Raw genomic sequence first — 26,102 nt, forward strand, 5'->3', positions numbered from 1 at the left:
TGTAAGATTAACTTCAACTGATGATAAATTTAATGAAGCCATTATATAGTTATTTGTTCAATTTATTATGTATATACATATTGGTTACATCAATGATACATCGTATATATACCACTAATACATTGTACATAAATCGCCAATACATCATATATACACAACTGATACATCATATATACATATTTTTATCTTTTTTTTTTATTATTTTAACAAAATAAATTTTGTAGATACACCATAGGTTAAATTTTTTAAAATCTTATGCTCTTATTAACAACATATTGCTTGATTCGTCTTAAACTTTTAGTATCTCTAGCTAAAACTAAATTGGTTCAGTTTGTATGTATATGTTATTATGTATACATATTAGATACATCAACAATACATTATATGTACAACACTGATACATCGCTGATACACCATTTATTATAACTTTTTTAAATCAGTAATTGCAACTCATGATAATTATTTTTAATGCATAAATTTTGAAGAGACTGATACATTATAGATACAAATACATTATTTTCAATCAACAAAAGTAATTCAAATACTCTATTTAATTTTTTTTATGACAAAACCACATCCTCAACTATTTCAAGCTTTTGGATTTTTGGACACTTGAAACAGATTTATCTAATAATAAAAATCCAGTACAGTTTCCTAATTAGTGAACTTGGTTGATTAATTAATCAAATAAAATCATAAAAACTGAAAGTGAGTTACAAATATGTTTTGATACATTAATGATACATAAAAGATATATAAAAACTATATGTTTAAATAATTCTAACACGCTGACAAGCGTTGACGCGTGACTGACGTGCTTTTTGACATGATACTGACTCATTTTGACGCGTTTTTACATCTGTTTAATAATTATATAACATGTTTTCTTAACTTTTTTTTTCAATTTAAGTGTGTCATGTGTTTATAATTTACTAGTTGGTTCGAAAATGTGAACTTTCTCCTTTTGTTATGAATGTAAGTAATTTTTTTTTTTGATTTATTTTGAAATATTTAATTTATTTTGAAAGATTTCTTTTTTAAAATAATATTTCATATAAACCCCTACAATAATCTTGAAAAAACCACGTCTTCGAAGAAGGTAGACCTAGGTTTGATAAAGAACTATTAAGCGAGGTAAAATTGAAATTTGTAAAAACTATAAGGGTCAATTCTATCGACAAAAAATCCATAAAAAAGAAAACCACTGCGCGCCTTCTAAACGGATAAACCTCCTCTGTGTCTTCTTTCTCCAACTCGCCACCATAGCAACTCAACTCTAAGCTCCAATAAACAAAAATGTTAGCAAACCCTAGCAGCAGTAAAATTACTCTCCATTGTCCTTCGTCTTCTTCATTTACACATTCCACTTCTCGCTGCAAATTCTTCCTCTCCCCAAATTGCCCTCGCTCTATCAATTCTTCAAATTCCAAGTTCCGTTCGTTGTCGTTGCTGTTTCCATCTAAAATTAAAAAAAGAAGTGAACGGATTACTTCCCGAGCCTTAGAAGACTCGGAAATTGCTCAGTCGGTCGTAATTGATGGAGCTCATCAGCCTTTTCCTCAACCTGTCTCTGTTAAAATTCCGTTTGGTGATAGACATGTAAATTTCTGTTCATTTTTTTCAGAGAATTTAGGGTTTATGTTTTGAATTTTGAATTTAGTTTTACTTTAGTTGTAGATTTTTTTCTATGTTATGCATTTGGAATTAATATAGTCTTAGCATGTGAAATGTGTGTGTATGTATGTAATTATGGTAATGTGAATTTTGTTTGTGCTTGTTTTAGATTTTGGTCGAGACGGGTCACATTGGGAGACAAGCTAGTGGTGCTGTTATGGTGACTGATGGAGAAACTGTAAGTTCATGCTTGCATATCTGGTTACTTTTGTTCTTTAGTTTATAAACCGAATGGCGGAATTTTTATTTTCTACCGCATAACTGGACGTTGGCTGCTGGATGTTTATAGGTTTATGAAGTACCAAACTGTCGGTACATGTATACTTTTATTTGCATAATGGCATGATAAGTTGTTGGATATAGATTTTGTTGGCTGCTATAGCTGATTAATACTCTTCCCAATGTGGTGAAAGTTGGAACTTTTAGATTTCTTCTCCCACAGTATTGGGTGGAGGGCTTCTTACATTGAGGGAATGATTGATGATGCTTGATTTAATTTAAAATAAAGAGATGGATACATGTATTTGTTGTAATTTGATTGCTTCACAATAGCAAATATGGCTAGGCTGGATTTCTAACAAAGTCAAGGAGTTGGTGGTGCGTTCATCTTCTGCAAAAAAAATTCGTACACTTTGTATTGTGTAAATCTACATTGATTAACATGATTCTCATGTTTGAAACATTTCATATTTGACATCTTTATCTTAATCTCGAGGTTTGCAGATGGACTTTTGTTTCTTATTTATTGATGATTCTTTATGTAGATTGTCTACACAACTGTTTGTTTGAATGATGTTCCCAGTGAGCCTTCTGATTTTTTCCCCCTTTTTGTAAATTATCAAGAGCGTTTTTCAGCAGCAGGCCGAACCAGGTATACTTTCTTATACTTTCCAGCCGTTCTTCATCTCTAAATTTATTTGAAGAAGGCCAATAACCTTTTTTTTTCTTTAACTGCATTTGTCCAGTGGAGGCTTTTTCAAACGAGAAGGGAGGGCAAAAGATAATGAGGTACTGCCATCCCCGTACAATTGTAAATAACGCTTATGCTGTTAGTTGTTGCCGAAGTGGTTGCCTTTCACTAAGAACTTCATATAGATTTACATTCATGCCATTTTCATGTTTATTTTGTTTGCTTGAGTGTAAGCATCAGGTAAGAAGTAGGCCCTGTTGGAAGGTCTATAAGACTTTGTTTTAGATATCACATTTTTTATCTATGGATGAATGTAACTTATAGGCATGCTACTCTGTTTTGGAGCTTATTGTCCAAAATTCTTTTCTTTAGCAATTTGTGCCAATTATTGTTACTGATGATTGCTGGATGCATAGAAATTTAATAGTGAAAAGTCAGTATGGTCAATAAGCTGATTAAGCATTACATTTAAGCATATGACAGTTTACTCTATGATTTCAAACACATAGTTTGGTGCCTTTGAAAAATTTCTTGCTCGTTTTTCTAAGTGTTCATCTTTGTGCTGGTTGTAGGTTCTGACGTGTAGATTGATTGATAGGCCTTTACGCCCAACCATGCCTAAGGGTTTCTACCATGAGACTCAAATACTATCTTGGGTAAGTATTGCAGAATTCTGGCTATAATGTAATTTTCTGGACACTATGTTGTGAGAAATCTATCTGCATTACTTGGAAGATTTAATTTGCTTCAAAATCTTTGTAACCCTTCATTTGTATCCAAACTTCTATTGAAGTTATTGCTTTGCACTGGCAATCCAATGTGGACTGTTTTGACTTCTCAATTAATAACATTTATTGCATGTTTCTTGAAAGGAAACATGAGACATAATTTAGCAAAAGTACATAGAATGAATTAATAATGTTGAAATTGACCCAAAGTAAGGGTACACTGCTTGCTTGTGGCTGTGGTTTGCTTCTTATTGATGGTTTGAGTTCATGCCCTTTTGTGTTTTGAATCAATAGTTATTAATATGTAGTCCTTGAAATTCTAAATTCGTGGTGCATTTGTTGATGGATTGTAGCATTATTGTAGTGGATACTATTCCAACTAACAGATATTTACTGCTGCAATGTCCATAGGTTTTGAGTTATGATGGTTTGCATTCCCCTGATGCCTTAGCCATCACAGCAGCTGGCATCGCAGTGTAAGTTGTACCATAATTATAAATCGTTTTTCTGTAATGCTGCATAAATGCATTTAGTTTTAATAGTTGGACGTAAAATCACAGAGCTCTTTCAGAAGTGCCAACAACAAAAGTAATTGCTGGAGTTCGAGTTGGCCTTATTGGTGATAGGTTTATTGTGAATCCGACCACTGTAGAGATGGAGAAGTCCGATCTGGATTTGGTGATGGCAGGCACAGACAGTGCAATATTAATGATAGAGGTCAGCTCCTGCTCTCTTATTGTTTAAACTTCAATTCCTTTCTTAATTCCAACCTTATCTATAATTGGTAATCAAAATAACAATTTACTTTGATTCAATCAGCCAGATATTTTTATTTGCTTTAGTTCACGTCATAGAATATGGATATTCTATTTTAACTGGACATACCGGATAACTTTTTGCAAGTGTTTTACATTATAATGCAATGTATCAAATAGAGCCGTTTAGTATCATAAAATACTAACTAGTTTGCTAAAAGTCTGTAAACACATGGATGGAGTTTGATTTTACTGAAGAATCTCTAGCCATAAACATCTAGAATCCTCTAGTAGTCTAGTGGAGAAAGGAACATGACTTGAACCTTTGTTATAAAACAGTACATGACCAATCAAAGTCAGAAGGGGATCATTTTATGGTCATTCATGCTAAGTGCTAACCCTCGAGTCTAATACTAATTATTATTAGCTTACTGCTGCTAATGTTACTTTAGATTTGTATAGCTATCTTTTCATTTTAATAAGGACTGATATGTGTGGCAGTATTATGACTTGATTAGCTGTCAGCATATAGTAACCATGGTTCAATTGTTACTTGAAGTGTAGACCACGGTGCTTGTTTTTTTGCTTAGCTGACCGTTTTTCCAAAATTTCCATAACTGGTTCACTCTTTGGTCTCTACCACGATTTTGATGGATGATTTCATCCTGCTATTCATTTGTCAGTTTCGTAATGTGATACCGGCATGAGTTGTTATCTCTTCACCTAACTTTATTTCTTGTGGTCTACAACCAAAAGTGCTATAATTTGATTTTTCTCTTCTTACATTTTATTACTCGGGAAGTTTCATACATATGATGTCCTTGATTGCTTAATGGCTTAATGCTATTCACTCATGATTAAAAAAATATAAGAAAAGCATGAACGCCTATCAGTAGTTTGGATTTACAGTCACTGGATTTGCTTTTTTTTTTTATTTCATTTCTTTTTCATTATTATATGAATTGCCTTTTATTTCAATTGTAAGTGCTAACTGCTAAAAAGAAGAAAATATATAGACTCCGAGAACACCCTTACACTAGTATGCTTTATGTTTATTGAGTAATTAGAATATAAAGTGAAAGTAACTTGTTCACTAAAGTTATGTCACATTCCGCTCCACCATTTTGATAATTCATCAAAACCTGGAAATGCACTTAGATTGTTTGCTGTCATTGCTTTTCTTTTTGTGGTTTTAAATAATTTAAAATCCAGTTTCCTTTATCCCATGCAGGGTTATTGTAGTTTCCTCCCCGAAGAAAAGTTACTTGAAGCTGTACAAGTTGGGCAGGTTCGGTTTGTTATATGCCACTTCATCTATCTATACTCTATATGGTCATGACTTAATGCGAATTGGAGCCATTTACAGTCGCTTTTGCACTTTTGTAAATTAAAGAAAATTAATTTTGTAAATTCTATGCTCTTAGGAAATGGTCGTGTGGACTGACAATCACATCATATACTAGCTACTCATATAGAAGACCATGATTATGTAACTCTGTTGATAGTCTAATCACATAAACTATCTGATGGTTTTGTTTCTTGTCAATGTTATGATTATTTACTTTCTTGATATGGAAGTATGGCAGCAAGTGATAGCTACTTATCGATGTTTATTGTAATGTCTATCATTGTTTTTCTTTTGATATTGTTTGCAAGTTATTGTATTATACTAGTAGGAAGAGAATTCAAATGGCATATGAAAAACATCATTGATATAAATCTGTGACGCACGTGTTCTTGTCCTTTTGCTTGTTTTGACTTTATATTCTTCTTCTGTCTTCATGTTTTTTAGAAATGCACCTGCATATTGCTTCTTTTGGGGTTTTCAAAATTCTTTTCTATGATGAGTGTTTAATTGTTCACCTGTTTTCTTTTATCACTTGATAGTGCTCTAGTGCAGCAATAACTCCATTTAGATTTTTGAATTGTTGCCTGTTTACTGAAGTCAGGATGCAATACGGGCTATTTGCAATGAGGCGGAGGCATTGGTTAAGATGTGTGGTAAACCAAAAATGTTTGATGCAATCAAGTTACCTCCCCCTGAGTTATATAAGCATGTGAAGGTGCGATATCAACCCTGTTTATCCTCTATATTATTTCTTTGAAGTTCTTGTCCCTGCTTCTGTACTTTATGGGCCAAAGTGTGATTAAGTTCAAAATTACTTAATAGATTACTAAATGCTATATATCATGGATTTTTTTTTATAAGAACACTCATATGATGGGAAGTGCTAATTTGTCTTGAATTATTAAATTGTATAGAATATACAAGATGGATATAGCAAATAAAAGATCCATAACTGATTGTTATAAACTTATACTCTTTGATTGTGACATACTTTCTCAAGTTCGCAGCATTCTGATGATATTCACCCTTGCAACTTTGTTGAACTTAAATTGGCCAATAGAATTTGGATGATATAGAAATCTAAAACTGTCTTCTAGTTTCCCATGCAAGCTGTGGCACTATTTTCTGATAGGAAGGACCTGCTTTTCACACAGCAATTTTGAGTCTCCTGAATTATGGACTTTCAATTATTCCTATTTAATATTGTAATTCTGGCTTACAAGATCCTTATGTCCCTTTTTGTCATATATTCCAGTACAAAACGTGTATTTTGAGTACAACACTTGTTAAAATCTAAATCACTTCAGTGTTATGTTATTGTTTCTTGGACAGGAAATTGCTGGTGATGAGTTGGTGAAAGTGCTGCAAATTAGGAACAAAATACCAAGAAGAAAGGCCCTGTCATCATTGGAAGAAAAGGTTATCAGGATACTTACAGAAGAAGGATATGTAAGTAAGGATACTAGTTTCGGAGCCACTGAGACAGTTGCAGATTTACTTGAGGAAGAAGATGAGGATGAGGAAGTTGTCGTGGATGGTGAAGTGGATGAAGGTGATATCCACATAAAGCCACCAACACGTAAATCCTCTCCCTTGGTTAGTCTCAACTCAGTTTACTAATTTCTCCTGTTTGGTTTTATTAAGTATGAGTTCTTTTATGTATTTGTCTATATATCTTCTTTTCCTCCAAGACTTGAACACATTACCTTGGTTCACATCTTGTAGCTATTTTTCGAGGTAGATGTTAAACTGGTATTCAAGGACGTTACTTCTGAATTCCTTCGCAGACGTATTGTAGAGGTACTGTGACTGCTGTCTCTTTCAGTTGTTTTTATATAACATTTTTATTTTCTTTTTTTTCATTACAAGAGCAAGAACCCAAACAAAATTAATGAAAGGAAACTTGGCTTATTTTCTACCCTTTGTCTATAAGGGAAACAAAGAGAAGGGCAAAGAGAGAAATTATTCAAGTCTTACTTGGGAGATTGTACCTTGTGAAATATTGAATTTTAACTTGTCCTTAACTCTAACCTGATTGGAAAGGAAGTCAGAAGCATAATGTTTTTGGCTAACTTGTAACAGCATCTTTCTCTTTTAAATTCTCTAGTAAATTGAATTCTTACCTGACAATTATAAAGTAGTAGATGGATATTCATACCCAAGGTTTCATAGTCTCTTGAACTTTGGAAAACCTTTTGCTTTGATAGCATGGAATTGTTTCTTCTATTATTTTTCCTGTATTTTACTCTCATTTTTTTTTCTGGAGCTATCTCCAAACAATATGTTCTACATCAAAATTAATTCAAATAGAAATCCCTAATGTGCATATGATGGCTGCAAAGTTACAAATAATGCAAAAAATGACTGAATACTCTACACCCTAAGTCTTAAATATAAAAGTAAGAAGCTATGAAACATTTCCTAACTAAATAAGAACTATTTATAAATGAACTTGATACAGGGAAAACTAAGTTAATAAATTCTAGAACAACTTCTTGATACTTCGTTCAAGGGCTTCAGTATTTCTCATATGTCAAGGGTTGCATTGTTATTTCTCATAATATCAGCAAACTTACGTGCTGTGTTATCATGAACCATATGACAGCATAATCAATGATCTTATGTAGTGGACCTTCCTGTATCATAAGGTTCTGACCCTGGGATATTCTTCTTTTTATGGAAAATTTCTAATTCTTAGTCAAACATGATTGTTGTTGGGATGTTCATTTCTTGTGTTCATTCAACATTGGTATTATTACAGGGAGGAAAAAGAAGTGATGGGCGAACTCCAGAAGGCATACGTCCCATTAACTCAAGATGTGGATTACTTCCTAGGGCCCATGGAAGTACTCTTTTCACTCGTGGAGAAACACAGGTTCAAATAGGTGTCTTCTTTTGTTGAAATATTTTTGTATGCTACTCCCTTATTGGCTGTTTATTAGAGAAGGAGATTTTCTTTCATGTATACCGGTCATTGTTAATGAATTTACCGTTATGCATCTTTGAAGCACCTGTCAATGGCAGGGTTGGCGTTTATTTTCTGTTTTGCGATTAAGCTTTTCTCAAAATCTATCAGTTCTTGTATTTGTGTTTTGCGGATTCGATTATCTGCCAAGTTTTATGCATGGTCTGTCTAACTCATATATCCTTTTTTTTATATAATGTGACAAATTCAAGCAATGGAAGTTTGGTTTTCTTTAGGCTGCATCTAATAATGGTCTGTGAATATCTAAGATGTTTATTTGTCAAAGGGATGCCAAATTCTCTAACATCAGATTCTTCACATGCTTTGCCACTTTTAAAATAAGTCATAAGCTATCTGCTTAGCTACCAAACTTGTTTGATTTTTCTCCATCATAATTTATTCAATAAGGGTCTGGTGTGTTTATTAGTTTCTTTTGATCAGCTGAGATTGCTACCTAAGCATATTTTAAAGTATTTAGTTAGGTTGCAATGCCGTCTTAAAAGCTCGTTTTGATTTTTTTTCTCATACTTATGGAGTCAGTACCACTAGAAGAATGTTGTCTAGCGATGCAGTTAAATATGTACTCTTTTGTTGTTAGGTCTCTTGTGCATGTTTAGTTACTAAAGTTCCTTTTCCAATTTTTTTCTTTCTTGAAACGACCTCTTCCTTTTTTTTACCTTCTCTTTTTTACAGTCAATAGCAGTAGCTACACTCGGTGATAAACAAATGGCACAAAAAGTAGACAACCTCGTGGACGTGGATGAATTCAAGAGGTTCTATCTTCAGGTCTCTTTAGAACAGTTCTCATTGCACATAGTTATTTTGTTGAGCTTACAGTTATATATAAAACATTTATGTTTCCTGCTGTCAATAGGTGTAAAAGTTTCTTTTGCTGGAGCACTTGTAGTTATTTCTGAAATCTATTAATTTAAATAGTATGTCTGAGCTTACAACTATTTATCATCTAATAGATTATGTATATTTTTTCCTGTCGTACCTGATCTGTAAAATAGCTTCTTTGAATATTATCTTTAGATCAAGAAATATAAGCTTTAGATAAACAGTTAATTCTTTCAAAATAAATTAAGAATATATATATATGTGGTCTTAATGGCTTAAAAGGAAAAATTTAAATGTTATTAGAATGTATTTTAAAACTCGTTTAAGATATTTTCATGGCCGAGTTCCATTAATTGTTAGATACTGCTAAGCATCTTTAAATTTCTCTTTTATTCCACCTTATTGGTGCAATTCGGGAGATTCTGCAATCATTTTGTCATGCCAGTTATCTGCTTTACAGAATCTTTCTTGAGATATTTTGGGAAATCCATGTTTTTCGTTTTGGAAGTTAAGCCCCTCATATAGGATTAAACAAACTTGTACTATTATTAGAATAAAATTCTCAAAATGTTGTTTTTGTTTCTTAAATATCATTGTCACTACTTGCACCGGATAATGGAGTGTCCAGCTGCTTAATATTAGCTGTATCATATGATATTCCTATCTGGTGGTTTTCATTGTCAACTCTGGCGGGTGGCAATTAGTTTGCTGATCACAACTGTTTTTGAATTTTTATATAATGTACTTTCTTTCTGGAAAAGAGACTAACCGTTAATCTTCTTTTATTCTAATGGTCCAGTACTCATTTCCCCCATCTTCTGTTGGGGAAGCGGGGCGGATGGGGGCCCCTAGTAGAAGAGAAATTGGACATGGAATGCTTGCAGAGAGATCTCTAGAACCTATATTGCCCTCTGAAGATGAATTTCCATACACTATCCGAGTTGAGAGCACCATCACTGAAAGTAATGGCTCATCAAGGTCAGAAGCCAACTTTAAATTTTTGTTTAGGTGCTACTAGATGGTTTTCCAGCATCTTCATTAGTTTATATTTGATATACATTTTATCTATTACTTGTCAAACCACTCGTTATGTGATTAGGTTTACTATTAATTGTCAAACAGTATGGCCTCTGTTTGTGGAGGTTGCTTGGCATTACAAGATGCTGGAGTTCCATTAAAATGCTCAATTGCGGGGATAGCAATGGGCATGGTTCTTGATACTGAAGAATTTGGCGGCGATGGAACACCACTTATTCTTTCTGATATAACTGGATCCGAAGACGCTTCTGGGGATATGGACTTCAAAGTAATGATTACTATTATTCATCCATCAGTGTTTTTCTTATATCAAGTTTAGGTGGAGAGTATTATAATTGCATTCAAAGAATTAACGTTTAGAAAAATTACAATTGCAGGTTGCTGGAAATGAGGAAGGAGTAACTGCTTTTCAGATGGACATAAAGGTAATGACATCTAGTCATGTGCATTTTTTGTTTCATGACAGTCACATAATCAATTCCTTTCTTATATGATAGGTTGGAGGCATCACTTTACCTGTTATGAGAAAGGCATTGCTACAGGCTAGAGAAGGCCGGAAGCATATTCTTGGTATTTTACATGGGCAATGTACTCTTAAAATTTCTTTGCTAAATAGCTTGTGGACATCTTTAAGTTTTAACCAGAACATGGAATTTTTTCATGAAATTTTAAGAAGCATTTAATACTTGGTTAAGTGTCGATAGCTCAGAAGAATCACATCGAAGTTCTGTATTGCATTTTCGTATTACATTTAAGAGTTACAAATAGATTGCCAGGATCTTACTAAACAAAAATGAACATATTTCATCACTGACGTTTTGTATTGTGAACTCTTGTTGGAATGACTGATTTCAAATGTATATGGGTTCATATTTGACAGTTGACTGATCTAATATAGTCTTTCTAATTATCCAGCTGAAATGTTGAAATGCTCACCTCCCCCTTCTCAAAGGCTTTCTAAGCATGCCCCTTTGATTCATGTTATGAAGGTTTGTTTATTTATTATCGTCTTTCGGATATACGCCAGTTGAAACTTAAATTTGATCACTTATGTTGCAAAAATACAGGCTCTTAACTTCTGTATATTTTACAGGTCCATCCATCAAAAATTAACATGATAATTGGTCCTGGAGGGAAGAAAGTGAGGAGTATCATAGAAGAGACGGGAATTGAGGCTATTGACACAGATGATGGTGGAATTGTAAGATCAGTCAATGAACTTTTCTTCGATTTTATTAGATGAACACATATGCAATTGGTTGATAATGCCTTTTTCAGGTAAAAATTACCGCTAAGGATTTGTCAAGCCTTGAGAAGTCCAAAACTATTATCATGAATCTTACAATGGTTCCAACTATTGGTGATGTCTATAGGTACAGTATTTTGTGGGCCACTGTTCTTTTATGATCCTCTTTTAAGTTGGTTTGTTTTAGACTTTTGTGCAGACTAAAAAAAAAAGCGAAATTGCATATCTTCAGTTAAAAGATTGTATTATAGATATGTTTTAAAGGGCTTACATGAATAATGAGATTAATTGTTTAGGATATGTGTTAAGTGCTAATATTGTGTATACATTATACTCAGTTAACCATTGACATCTTCTGGGAATATTGCTCATCCTAAACTGTTGCTTGATTGATAATAGAATGATCTTTATGCTTCTTTTCCCTCAGGAATTGTGAAATTAAATCAATAGCTCCTTATGGAGCTTTTGTTGAGATAGCCCCTGGACGCGAGGTACATATTTATTCTTCAACATGTCTGTATTACTTATGGAAACACTGTCCCAAACTTATTCTTGCATAAACAAGTTCCACGCTCTCCTTTTTTTGGTAGCTTCCACAGTTTTTCAGTCTTGTTATTTGCATTTCCAACACTCATCTATTAATATAATGAGAACAGTTACCAATTGATATTTGTAATGTTCCTCTTGTTCAATATGTAATGTCAACAAATAAAGTTTAGAGCTCCTCTGTAAAAAAGAAGAAAAACTCGATGATTTCCTGAACTTTTTAAATATATCAGGGACTATGTCATATCAGTGAACTGACTTCCAGCTGGTTGGCAAAGGCCGAAGATGTAAGTAATATTTTCTTTTCCTGCTTTCTTTTAGCAACCGAAGATGACACTTCTTCTATTATGAGAACATAATTTTTCTACTGCTAATTGTGTTTCAGGCTGTGAATGTCGGAGACCGTATTGATGTTAAACTTATTGAGGTACAGAGCTTCCTATTTTTTTCTCCCTCTCATTTCCAAACCTGGCCTCAACAAAGTGTCATTAAAAATGTAGAGCTTGCAATTGGGACCATGGTTTCATTGATTTGACTAGCCTGTGTCATTTGTTAGGACTTTAGGAGCTTGTGCACGTCTATGAAGTAATCAGTGAATGTGTTAACCTCGATCCCTATTGTCATGTTTTTTTTTTTTTTATAAAGCTACCTTTTGTACTAAATAAGTCGGCTGTCTTTGTTTCTTGGATCGATTTGGTTACTGAAGTCATAAATACATAGTTTTTTTTTTACAAATCAGCAATCTTTAAGTTTAGATTCTTGTATGAAATTGTCGAAATTTCAGCCTGCAGAGTTTCAGTGGGTTGTAGACAGTTTCTTAGTAGACTGTGACATAGTCATATGGGTACCTTTGTACCCCATGACAGGTTCAAATTTGAATTTGGGGTTCTCCCATTGTTTTTTACCCCTGATGTATTGACTTCTGCTCGATGTTGATTGCGCTTATCCAAATGTTGACTCGATATTAAGCAGAATAGGTTCATTTTGTCTTCATGTTATTTTTAAGTCAGTGCTCTGCAAAATATGCGTTCTGCATGCTAGAAAGACCATAATTTTTTGCGAGAATATCACCCAGAGAAACTGTTCTTTGGTATCTACTTAGCACGAGTGTCCAATACAGGTAAATGAGAAGGGACAACTCCGCCTTAGCCGCAAGGCATTACTTCCTGAGCCAACTGAGGAGAATCCCAGCGAAGGAATTGAAAATGATCCAAATGTTGGTGTTACTGAAGGGCAGATTGAACAATTGAAGGAGAATAGCAATGCCCCAGAACTTGTAACTTCTCCAAAAAGTAATACAGGAGACAATGCCCGAGTTTCCCAAAAGAAACTTCTCAAGAGATTGGTCAGCTCTGCAAGAGATGGACCTAATACCCACAAATACAGACCTAAAAGAGGCAGCAATAAAGTAGCCAGCAGCATTACTACCAAAGATGAGAATAGTTTGGTAAATGGAGAGGCCAAAATAGGATAATGAGCATGTTTTCTTCTTAATTTATTGACAGGGGATTTGTTGGTCCTTGCTATGCTAGACGAGCTGCATCATTAACTGGAAGCAAAGGTACGGCATGTTAACTCTCTTTCTCTTGCCATGTCTGTCTTCTCGGTATGTATGTATGCTTATAGATCATAGGTATACATATATATCTTGCTCATTTACGTTGTCCTAGAATTGATCCAACACTGCCAACTGTTTTATGAAATTAAAATTGCAACCCTAAAAAGAGAACGTTTAGGTACGGAAAATTGTGTGCAGTTTATGTACTTCATTAACAAATAAATGTAATTTCCAACGGAAAAGGGAATTCTGAACTACAAAGAGGAAAAAGAAGAAGAAAAAGGAAACAAACACAGCAGCACAGAACCAATAATATGTATCAGTAATCAACAAATAGCTTATGCTTATGTCTTGTTACTGGCTACTCCGTTTATAAATTTCTCACAATAGAATCAGCTGTATTACAGCATTAGCATTAAACCCACTCAGTGTAGGCTCTTACAGATAAATGCATATAGAGGAAGGCTAATTTGTTTTCTCTTTGGCAGGAAGTATTTCATTGTTGTGTACTGCAATCCGAAAGCATTCAATAAGGCGGAAGGGCTCGTTTTCCGGTGGAAAAGAAAAGCAATTGAAAATTGTTCTTGGTTCATCGTGTAAGAACACTTATTGCTGCAGCAGAGGAAAGCAAACCAGAAACTTGTAGTATTCTTCTTAATTGAAGGTTTCGTGAGCAGATATCACTTTTATTGTTACATCTCCTAAATTATTAGTTATCTGTTTATGTAAAATTACTCATTAATTGGATGGTCATCTCATGATAATGATCTGAACATAATCATTTTATGCTGTTTTATTTGATTTTTTATTCATGTATCCTGAAGCTATTTCTAACTGACATTTCAAATATTACTTAAAACTAAAAGCAACAGCATACATATTTTTCAATTTTATGCTCAGATATGCTTAATATACATTCTTTTAAACCTTAAGCACATGCACATCACTGTAAATTACAATTTATTTACTAGTTTCTTATTAGTATTATTTTATATAGATACTAAGTTTTTTTAAAATAACCTTTTAACGACAAACACTTTCTATTAGTGAGGGTTTTTCTAAATATACATCATCCTAATTTTAAAATCTATATTTCCTTGAACAATTTAATTAATTGAAATAATATTATTTAAAAAGGAAAAAAAATATAAATATTCTTTAAATAAAAACTAAATGGAATGTAAGAAAAGTTTTATCAAATACGGATCTTTCATTTTGTAATAGGCTAATAGACTGAAAAACCACCGATCTTTAATTACTTTTAATAAATAACTAATTTAATTATTATTTACATTTTCTATCTGTTTTTTAGAAATAAAATAGACTACTTCTAATTAACTACTATTTCAATAATTATTTAATATTTGCTATTTAAATACAATTTATAATTATAAAAATAATTATTAATTAAATATAAATATAATATTTTGATGAGTCACACTACGAGTTACGTGTGAAACACGTAAAGCGACACCAGTGTCTTAAAATGAATAGTCCGAATCCGTTTAAATACAATATGCAAACTTGATAGATTTAAATAATTAAGGACTTTTACAGATTTAACCAACTTTCCCAAACTTTTTACTTTTATACTGCTCCTACTTTTATATCTCTAAAATACGTAAGACGGAACGAATTCTTTCTTTTATACGGTACTATATATACTCCCCTCTCAAACAAACCTTCATAATTGCAATTATTTTTTCTCTCCTCATTTTTCTCTCTGGTCTTTCTCTGAACTTGCCTTTCACAACTTCTTCTTCTTCTTCTCCATCATCAGCTCTTCATCTTAAATCCAATAGAACAGAATCTTCAAATATGTTCTTCACGCTCCGTCTCCGCCGTTCCACCTTTGTCTCGCCGTCAGAGTCATTTTTTCCGCTTGTTGTCACTGTTGCCGTTTTCTATTTTGATTTCATCATATCGGAAATTCATTGTTTCTCTTCTTCATCTTCGTTTCAAATCTGGAATTTTTTGTTTTTTTATATAACATAAATTTTCTATCATTAAACATGTATAAAAATTACCTTTTCATGTTAAAAAAAGATATAATTATCTAGTCTCATTTTACGCAGGATATTTAAATAATAAAAAAATTTACTATGTTATGATCTAATTATTATAACATTATCATATTGTTAACATGAATCCTTTTGTAATTTTTTTGTGTATGCTATCATACAATTATTATAAACTTATCATACTATTATCATGAATCTTTCTGTAAATTCTTTTACTTACAATTACCATAATCTTATCATACTCTGTTATCATGTAGTTATCATAATATTACCATATTACAGTGTTATGATAACGACATGATAATACAATGATAATAATATGATAATCAGACACTGATTTCTGCAGAGAAAATTCGTTTTTTTTTGCAGAAATTCGTTTTTTTTTTCAGCTGAAAATCGTTTTTTAATGCAGATTCTCAGATCTAAAAACTGAAAAAAAAATTAAGATCAATTTATTTTAGTTCTGGAAGTTAAAATAAATTGTAAAAATCACCACGAGTTAATAAAAATCGATAAAATTAAATATGAAAGAACGAAGGAGCAGTGACGGAATGGCGGGGGAGCGATGTCAGAGCGAAGTAATGAAGAAGAAGAGAACAAAAATGGAAAACAAAATAAGAAAAAAAGAAAAAAAAGAAAAAGAAAGAGAGAAAGAAAGTGACATGTAAGAGTGATAATTGGTGGTTGGGAATAAAAAAATACTTCAAGTAAAAAATACTAATAAAAAGAAGGCATCATAATAATAAAAATATGTTTTGAAATAAAATAAAAATAAAAGAGTGGGGTATTTTTTTTTAATTGTTCATTAGTGAGGTGGAAAATTATATTATTTTTAAAAAAGGAGTATTATTTACAAATTTTCTAGATAAATCAACATATTAAATTCTGATAGAATGATTTTTTTTATATATTTGGGAATTCCTTGCTTAGATCGGATCTTAATGAACCCATACTCACATGAATTCATTCCACAATCAAGATACTATATTATGCATGGAAAAAATCCGCCTAATCCAAAATTTGAACGGATTCAATTTCCAATTACTAGTTAGAAAATAACTAACTACGGAAAACATATACTTATAGCCTAATCCTATTAGGTTTAGGACAATTTTAATGTTTTACTGGAACATATTGGTCGTCAAACTCCTATATATATAGAGCTAAGGGCAAAGTCTTATGTCTCATTAACAAAAGTTGTCTACTCTTCACACCAAAGTGACGATGGAGAATTTAAAATCAAGTGTTCTATTCATGTGTTTATGGTCTACATACCAACAATTAATTCCATCAATTTTTCAGTACTACATTGATTCAATATTGTACAAATTGAAAAATTATTTCAATCCAACAATGTGCGTAAAATTCGAAGAGTATCCCGATGAAGCTCGATTCATGCGTAACGACGCGTACGCCGCAATTCAATCGTATCTCGGCTCAAGATCCACGGACCAAGTTCAGCAACTCAAAGGTGAATTAACTAAAAAAAGTAAATCTTTTTTATTTTCCATGGATGATGATGAAGTTGTTCTTGATTATTTTAACGGCATTAAACTTAAATGGACGTCCCTTACTATAAAACCTAACCCTAAATCTATATCTTTATACAATCCTGTTACTTCTAAACGCCATTATCTTCTCAAATTTCATCCGAAGTATAGAGTTCAAGTTCTTGATCAGTACTTAAACCATGTGATCACCGTCGGAAAGGCGGCGACAGTTAAGAATCGAAAACGTAAGCTCTACACTAATAATCCGAGTGATAATTGGTGGGATTATAGGAGTAATCTATGGAGTCATGTGACTTTTGAACACCCGGCGACGTTCGAGACGATCGCGATGGATCCGACGAAAAAGACGACGATCATGAACGATCTCGTAGCGTTTTCGAAAGAAAAAGAATTTTTTGCGAAAGTTGGCCGGCCGTGGAAACGTGGTTATCTTCTGTATGGACCGCCGGGAACCGGAAAATCGAGTTTGATCGCTGCCATTGCTAATTACTTGGATTATAATATTTACGATATTGAGTTAACGGCGGTTAAAGATAACACTGAGTTGAGGAAGCTTTTGATTGATATAAATAGTAAGTCTGTCATTGTTATTGAAGATATCGACTGTTCGCTTAATCTGACGGGACAAAGAAGTAGCGGCGTAAAAGATAAGAATGAGAATGATCCGTTGAAGGATTTGATTGGCAGTAGCGGCGGAGGAGGCGGCGGTGATGAGTCTGACTCTGACGACGAAGGTGACAAGAAGAAGAAAGGTAGTAAGGTGACTCTGTCAGGTTTATTAAATTTCATTGACGGACTTTGGTCGGCGAGTGGAAGCGAAAGGATTGTGATATTTACGACGAATCATAAAGAGAAACTTGATCCGGCGCTGATCCGACGGGGGAGAATGGATTATCATATCGAGATGTCGTATTGTAAACTCGAGGGGTTCAAGATTCTGGCGGAGAAGTATTTGAATACTGATTCGCATGAGTTGTTTGGGAAGATTGGTGAGTTGCTTGACCAAGTTGATGTAACTCCGGCGGAGGTGGCGGAGCTTTTAATGCCGGTTATTATACCGGGAAGTGACGTGGATTGTATTTTGAAGAGTTTGATAGAAGCTGTTGAGGTTAAGGGAGAAGAAGTTGCCAAGCAGAAGAAAGCTGAGGAAGAAGCTGAAGGAAATAAAAGAAAAGCCTTAAAATATATTTTGAAAAAATGGAAAAAACTTGGAAGAGTCTAGATCTTTTTAGGTTGAGTTTTTTTGTTTTTTGTATAATTAGATTTGGAGATTAAGATTGTAGTTTAATTTTTGTTTGTGTTGTTTTTATTTGATATTTAAATTTAAGAGTTTAAGAATTAATTTTGTTTTTACTTATACAAAGAGATTTTTATACCTGTTTACTAAGTCAAACAGCTTAATCGACTAACATCAAAACGGATAAAGAATTTAAAATATTAATGAAAATAAAAATAAAAAATTAAATAACTTGATTCAAACATAAAAGACTAAAGTACTATAAATTATAGTAAATGTCATAATTATTTTCATAAATGATACTCCGCTCAAAACTAAAATACATATCTAGCTAAATACATATGTAGCCATTTTTTAATTTAACTCTAAATTATTACGTACAAAATTAGCTTAATGGCTAAAAAAAGTTCTGAAGATTTTAAAATGGACTGATCTTAATGATTCTGAAAGATTTTACTATAACCGACCAAATCCGTAAAATTTTGATATTAAAACAAGAGTATCCATTTTTTAAAATATCATAATAAGCATATATACTAAGATAAACACTTAAATTTATAAACTATTATACTCTATTTTTATTTTTATTTTTTTAAAGTCTACATGATATTTATTTAATGTTTTCTCTTTTAAATATTGGCTGAGCTTCCGTTTGTTACACACAATATTTATTACAAGATTTAAACGGTTTTTAAGAATATTAAAATTAATATTTTATTTTAAGGATTAATTTTCAAAGTAAAAGAGAGCATTATTATAATCTTTAAAGACAACTTATCATCATTACCCAAATAAAAATTTAAATAATATATAATTTATATTTGATAATTTATTTTTAAAATAATCAATGTTCAGAGGTTTAATATATAAAAATAATAATTGTAATAATTTTCAATAACTGCAGTTATCAAACAAACTTATTTGATTCAGCACTTAAAAGTAATTAGTAATTATTATTTTCAGCACTTAAAATTCAGCATTTAATTTTCAGTTTTATCAAATGTCACCTAAAATAATTTTCCTAATAGGATTGTATTTATATTTAGCTTTACATTTGATTTATAAAAAGTTAGTTATTTTTTATTAGAATTAAATTTATATTTAACTTCGTAATTTTTTAATTATTAAAGACTAATATTATAATTTTGTCTGTCCTCCCCCCTTCACACTTATAGAATAGTTATAGAGTACTTATAGATAGATAAATATCACAAATAAACCATCTTTTCCATAAAAATTTAAAAAAATAATAATAAAAAAAATGATTTAATGTAAATTAATTGAAAACGCCTTTGACTCCGTCACCACCTCACTCGGACCTGCCGAGCTCGTCAACTCGTCTTCCATAAGAGGACGAGCTGTTCGAGCTCGTCCTCCCATGGAAGACGAGCGGTGAGGGTTCGACGAAGGCGGTGGTGAATTCGGAGTCGGAGGCTATGAGATATTGCTTTTTATTTGATTTAATGTTTAATAAAAATTAAAAATTAATTTATTCTTTTTGTTTAATTTATTATTTGGAACTTATTTGAATTTTTATAAGTTAAACAATTTGTTTGAATTTGTGCAAATAAAAAAAATAATATGACTTAAATTTAATTGCTTTGAATATTTTAATTTTTATAGTAATAAAATCGTCTAATTTTTCAACTTAAGGTGCTGTAGAAAGTCAAAAATATAAAAAGGACAAAATTAACAAAATTACAACATCAGAGTGCTATTACAAAAATCAAAAGTCGATAGTTTTTCAGAGTATTAAGTTTTGTAATAAAAGTTTAAAATTAGAAAATAAAAAGAATACATAAACAACTGGTTTAATCATCAAGAAGTATCCTATCCTATCATTTCAATTTTTTTCGCTTATGTCCAAATTTTTAAATAACAAAATTTAGCTAATTTTTAAACTTTTTAATTTATTATTAACCATTCATTATAAATCAGAATGGACAAAATTTAAATGATTTTCTTATATATTTTTCCAATTTTCTTTTTAATTATCAATAATTCCATGTATATTTATTTTTTCCCACTTCTAACTTAAACAATTGACGATGATTTTAAAAGATTGGACTATAAATGAAAGAAGTCAAAAATATGATTATTTTTTAATGATTAAGTCTAAAAAAATGAACAAAGGGGTCATTTACTCCCTCATGTCGCGCTAAAGTATAAAATCGTTAAAATTAGCGAAAACAAATCACTTATTATCATAAACTTGCTAAAATCAGATCAAAAACACTCTCCTCCACTCTCACCCTAAATAGTTAATATTTAATGGTAAATTTTTTTAAATGGTCTTAAATTAACATATAATTATTTTAAATTAACATATAATTATTGTAAATTAACATATAATTATTTTAAAATAAAAAATTCCATCCTTTTAATTTTAGAACTTTATATATCATATAATTGTTAATTAAAAATATAGAGATTTTTTTAAAATTTTTGACAGACTTCTTTTTTTTCCGACAGCTATCCATTTATCTTACAGAGAGACGAGCTCGTCGTCTTCGTTATAGACGAATGGTAGCATGACCATAACGCTTTTTGGATGGTGGTTGGTGGGGTTTGAGCGGTGTTTGACGGAGGTGGAGGGACAATGGTGGTGGTGGAAAAGGAAAAATCGATGGATCTATCGGTTTAGGGTTTAGGTTATTTAGGTTAGGTTAATTCAGGTTAAAAGTTAATTAGATTAGGTCAATTATAATTATTATAATTAAATTAAGCTAATTATTTAAAATTTGGAATCCCACTCTTTTTTTATGTTAAAAGAGTGTCTTTGATTGACAAATTCAGAATAAAAGTAGTATGATTTTGCTAATTTTCATGCGTTTGATAAATTCAACGCAACATGAGGGGTTGAAATGATCCTTTGTTTTCAAAAGAAATAGACAAATATTTTTGGAAAAAGGATCATTTATGCTTTTAAAGTTTGACTTTAAGATCAAGTAAGCCCTCAACGTCCGAAAAGGTTCAAATATGCCCCTAACGTCTTAAAATGTTGACAATCATACCCCTAATTTGGACGCATAAATGATACGTTAGAGGTATGGTTGTCCAAATCGGGGGCTTGGTTGTCAATATTTTAAGATGTTAGGGGCATATTGATAGGAGTATTTTACTCCTATATTTAGGGTCGATTTTACTCGGTTTTCATCATGTGTAGTATTGTTTTTATACATTATTTGGCGTTTTTACGTTTAATGGTGTTTGTTAGTGTTTCAGTGGAAATTAGGTGAAAAACGACTATTTGGGGCAAATTTATGGTGGATTGCATGTACGAGTAAAAGCGTAGCTTGCGGACGAAGATATTGAAGTTCTCGAACGAGATTAAGGAAAAAAGGGGATGTTCCCGTTCGAAACAAAGGTTTCACGAACGGAAACCATGCAGAGTGAGCATGAGTCCCGAACGAAAAAGCCTTGTCCCGTTCGGGACTCAAGAAGGAATCAGATCTCAAAGCTTTCGGTCTACAGTTTTTTCGAACGTGAAAGAGGCTTCCGTTCGGGAAAGAAGAAAATTGGGCATGTCACAAACGGAACTATGGCTTCCCGAACGGGAAAGAAGAGAATTTGGCGTGCAGCAGACTTTGAATTGGACTGAAATTCCTCCTCAAATTACAATTTCAATTCCTATTACAAATTGATTTGTAATACGAATTAGAAGACTCCGGAACTTCTCCTACTATATAAAGACCTTGTACTAGACTCAATTTAAGATGTAGAATAGATTAGACATTAGATTAGAGTATTTATAATTTAGTTTTTATTAAATAGCTTTTAGTTTAGTTTTTTCCAGCAGTTTATAAGTAGTTTATAATTAGTTTCTGCAAGACGATTGTTGAAGATTTCAAGTTTAATCAAGACGATTCTTTCCGAAATTGACAACTCCGGTATTTATTGTTTAATTATGCTTTCTTCTTCATCATCCTTCTTGTTTTGTTTCAGTTTTAATATGTGTAACTAAAACCCTTGTTCGAGGGTTGATATGAACTTATAAATTGGTAATTAATTGGATTGGATGGATTAGTGTTAATTCGTGTCTTAATTATTAATCTTATTGCTTGGATTAAATTAGCTACTTAGTTCATGAGATTGTGTTTAGTTAACTAATTGAGAGATTGTTAATTAAATAGACATAGATAATTAAGAACTTAGAGGAAAACGCCGTGAGAGCGGGTTGGAATTTAGGTAGTCGTTGAGTTTGCTTCATAATTATAATTTGATTATTTAATTCAGTTTTAATATCGTGAGAGCGAGTTAATAATTGGTTAGTTAATTAGGTTGTAATTTTATTCGGATCTTTGAGGCTTGAGAGGGCGGGATTCGGTGCTTTAGAATAGCTCGATTCGCGATAAAATCACTAAGAAATCCTATTCCATAATTTTGCTTATTTATTTGGGATTATCAATCCTTGAACTTTTTAATCTTATTGTTTTAAATCATATTTTATTATTTGTTTTCAGTTTATATTAGTTTAATTAAATTACAAAATCCTATTGATTTTTCTAGCTAGCCGATTAAAGAATATTTGAAATTAGTGATTAAGTCCATTGTCTCTGTGGGATCGATACTTGGTCTTCCAAGTTATATTACTTGAGCGATATCGTACACTTGCGATTATTTGCCAACAAGTTTTTGGCGCCGTTGCCGGGGACAATTGCGTATTTAATAAATTAAGAGTATTATATTCTTGATTGTGTTAGCTTTTATTTTCTGTTTTTTATTTTTATTTTTTTGTGTTTATTGGATTTTACGTGGGGTGTTCTTGTTTTTGGGTGTGCAGGAAATTTGATATTTGTTGGTTTATCCTCAATTTGTTTTTGGTGTACCTATTTTGGAAAGAGTAATGGCATGGAATCAAAATTATATGCAGTACCAAAATTTTCAGTATAATTGTGAAATTTGTGGGGATTTTGGTCATACTCGAGTTGACTGTCATGTACTCTATCCAGATTGGAATGGACATGCCAACTATATGGGTGATCAATGGCAAGCTAGTGAAACTTATGGTTGGAACGATACTTGGGAGAACTTCAATGAAAATTTGAACTTTAATTCAAGTTATCACCCACATCAAAACGAATGGGATTTCAATTCCAACTTTGATAATGAACCACAACAATCACCGGATTTTCAGCAAAATTGGAATGTGGATGAAGGAAGCAAGATTGACGAATTCATTGAGGAGATGAGAACCGGTTTCCAAAATCAAGCCGCGGTCAACCACCATCTTGAGACGCAAATTTCTCAATTGGCTATTTTGATTCAAAATATAGCTCAAGATGGTCTACCATCTACAACAGAATCAAATATAAAAGAGCAAGTAAAAGTAATTGAGCTTCGAAGCGGAAAATCACTTGACAATCCATATGTTACGAAGGTGGTTCAAGTTGACGATGTGCCGATCAATAGTGAGGATGAGATAGCTGAAATTCCATATGTCAATGCCTTAGTTGGACATCATCCAACAAAGGTACATGTAGAGGTCGAAAAAGAACAGTGTGAGGATGGTGAACTTGAAACTCCGATTTTCCACCCAATTACAACATCCATAAGCTTAAATAATGAAAGTGGAGAGCAATTTGGTATTACGGTACTCTACGAGGAATTTAACAAAGCCTTTGATTTCAAAGATCCATTCTTAGAAGGGTTTGATTCCGAGTATGATGGAAATATTACTAAATATATGAATATGCTTCATACTCCTCATGTTCCCTACTATAGAGTACAAGCATACTCTATATCATCCAAGTATTATTTGAAGGAGCCAACAAGGAAAAAGAGGAAGAAGATGCTACCAAGACGACTTCCTCATGTTAGGTTGTATTTTTAGCAACCTTACGCGAAGAGTCAAGCTTTAGACTCTAACTAAAGCGCACTTGGGAGGCAATCCCAAGAGGTATAATTTTCCTTTCATCTTACACTCATGTTTTTCTAATTTTTTTTTTATTTCATTACACTGAGGACATTGTATGAAATAGTGTGAGGATGGAGGAAAAACATATCATTTAGTTAGAATTTTTATTTATTTATTATTGTTTGTTTATTTATGTTTTCTTAGGTTTAGTTTGTGCTTTTTTATTATTGTTGTTTTTCTTGTGTTTTTGTGTTTTAGTAGATAGTATTAGGGTGTTTTAGGATATTTGTAGTTTATTTCAATGTCTTGTATTGCTTTAAATCTTTGTCTTTCAATTATGAAAAAAATGTTAGTTGATTTGGTGTTATCTTTTAAATTTGTCAATCTTAGATTTCTCCGAATCAATGAATGTATAAACGCGACTTTTTAATTCGACAATTGATAAGCGATGCTTGCTTAATGACTTAATAATTCGTTGACATAATCCGATGAAATAAGGGTAAATTCAAAATTTAGACTTGTTCAAATCGTTGAAACATAATTGAATAACTTGATGCGGATTCATGACATGTTGATTGTTTATTTTTATAGTCGTTTTTAACTTTTGGCATAAGTAGCATAATTTTTGTAGGAATTGAGTTTATGGCATAACACTACACACTTTTGAGAGTTTTGAGCTTAATTTTCTTGTTGTGAGTGTTGATTTCATGTTTTATTCCTAGAACTTGCTCGGTGTCCGTTTAAAGTTACACGATTGAGTTTTCAACAATTAGATGATTATGGCAATTAGGTATAACCTTTCTTTTAGACCACTTAAATAGACTACCCTTTATTCCCTAGATTACACCAATTTGAGCCTTAAACTTTTTATTGTTTTTACCATATTTTACCATTTACCGTTCTATGCTTTACCTCTTTTGTTTACCTTATCGACTTTATATATTATTTGTTATGATTATGATGAATATAGGTGATTAATAACTCGAGATTAGTGAAAAGAGAAAGTGAACTACATTGTGCTTAAAAGATTAAGATTGCGCCTTGAAAAAGATTGAAAAAAAAAGAGAGATAAAAATTTGCAAGCAAAAGCTTCAAAAGAAAAAAAATTCTAAGATTGCAAAAAGCAATGAGTAGAGCGTAATTCAAAAAAAAAAAAGAAAAGAAAGTTATAAGTTCACATAAACGCAAAACCGGAGTTAGATCAACCTAGAAGTTAATAGTAGTAATAAATAGTGTATTAAGTTGATAATTAGCCTTTGTTCTATCCTTTTTACCTACCATTTACCTTAGCCACATTACAACCCAATAAAAGACCATATGATTTTTGTTGATTACCGAATCAAGTAGCGGAGTCCGGGACTATGAGCAAGCTTATGGTGAATATTCATGTTTTCAATTGTGAGCTTTCTTTGTTATATACCCTACTTGTTGAAATATTGATGTCATTAGCTTAGTTTTTACTAAATTGTGCTATGATTTGCCTAAGTGAGAAATTGATTATTTTCCATGTCCCGCAAGTGATAGTGAAGCTTGAAGTGTGATTCAATTTGACCTTGTACTAATGAGTTAGTAACCGTTGTTATATTGAATTATGTCATAAAATTATTATTGTTATTTGATTGCATCATTATTTAGTTGTCGGTTTTAGAAGGTTGTTTTTCATATTATTCATAGGGTCGGGGATTTCTTTGATTGATTTATTGTTAAGTTATATGCTAAGGATTTCTAACATATTTTGTAGAGTAAGATTTATTTCTTGCTTGAGGACAAGCAAAGGTTAAGTGTGAGGAGGTTTGATAGGAGTATTTTACTCCTATATTTAGGGTCGATTTTACTCGGTTTTCATCATGTGTAGTATTGTTTTTATA

The 26,102-nt window shown here is 32.0% G+C and overlaps 2 protein-coding genes across 2 annotated transcripts; both read left to right on the plus strand.

Moving 5' to 3' along the window:
• Positions 1 to 1,200: 1,200 nt before the first annotated feature.
• Positions 1,201 to 14,424, plus strand: LOC126665099 (probable polyribonucleotide nucleotidyltransferase 1, chloroplastic). The gene is made up of 25 exons (XM_050357799.2): positions 1,201 to 1,599; positions 1,784 to 1,852; positions 2,439 to 2,545; positions 2,640 to 2,682; positions 3,157 to 3,240; positions 3,724 to 3,788; positions 3,873 to 4,029; positions 5,299 to 5,355; positions 6,017 to 6,130; positions 6,748 to 7,011; positions 7,141 to 7,215; positions 8,177 to 8,290; positions 9,074 to 9,166; positions 10,020 to 10,198; positions 10,343 to 10,526; positions 10,636 to 10,683; positions 10,756 to 10,828; positions 11,174 to 11,247; positions 11,352 to 11,459; positions 11,537 to 11,631; positions 11,932 to 11,995; positions 12,284 to 12,337; positions 12,436 to 12,477; positions 13,171 to 13,611; positions 14,097 to 14,424. Exons 1-24 carry the CDS (start codon positions 1,297 to 1,299, stop codon positions 13,522 to 13,524), a joined length of 2,820 nt encoding a protein of 939 aa, XP_050213756.1. The 5' UTR covers positions 1,201 to 1,296; the 3' UTR covers positions 13,525 to 13,611; positions 14,097 to 14,424.
• Positions 14,425 to 16,834: 2,410 nt separating this feature from the next.
• Positions 16,835 to 18,404, plus strand: LOC130015022 (AAA-ATPase At3g28510-like). Its single transcript, XM_056104402.1, has one exon. The coding sequence runs from the start codon at positions 16,854 to 16,856 to the stop codon at positions 18,360 to 18,362; it is 1,509 nt and encodes a 502-aa protein (XP_055960377.1). The 5' UTR covers positions 16,835 to 16,853; the 3' UTR covers positions 18,363 to 18,404.
• The last annotated feature ends 7,698 nt before the right edge of the window (positions 18,405 to 26,102 follow it).

The sequence above is a fragment of the Mercurialis annua genome, linkage group LG1-X (assembly GCF_937616625.2).
Source record: "Mercurialis annua linkage group LG1-X, ddMerAnnu1.2, whole genome shotgun sequence".
Taxonomy (NCBI): Eukaryota; Viridiplantae; Streptophyta; class Magnoliopsida; order Malpighiales; family Euphorbiaceae; genus Mercurialis; species Mercurialis annua.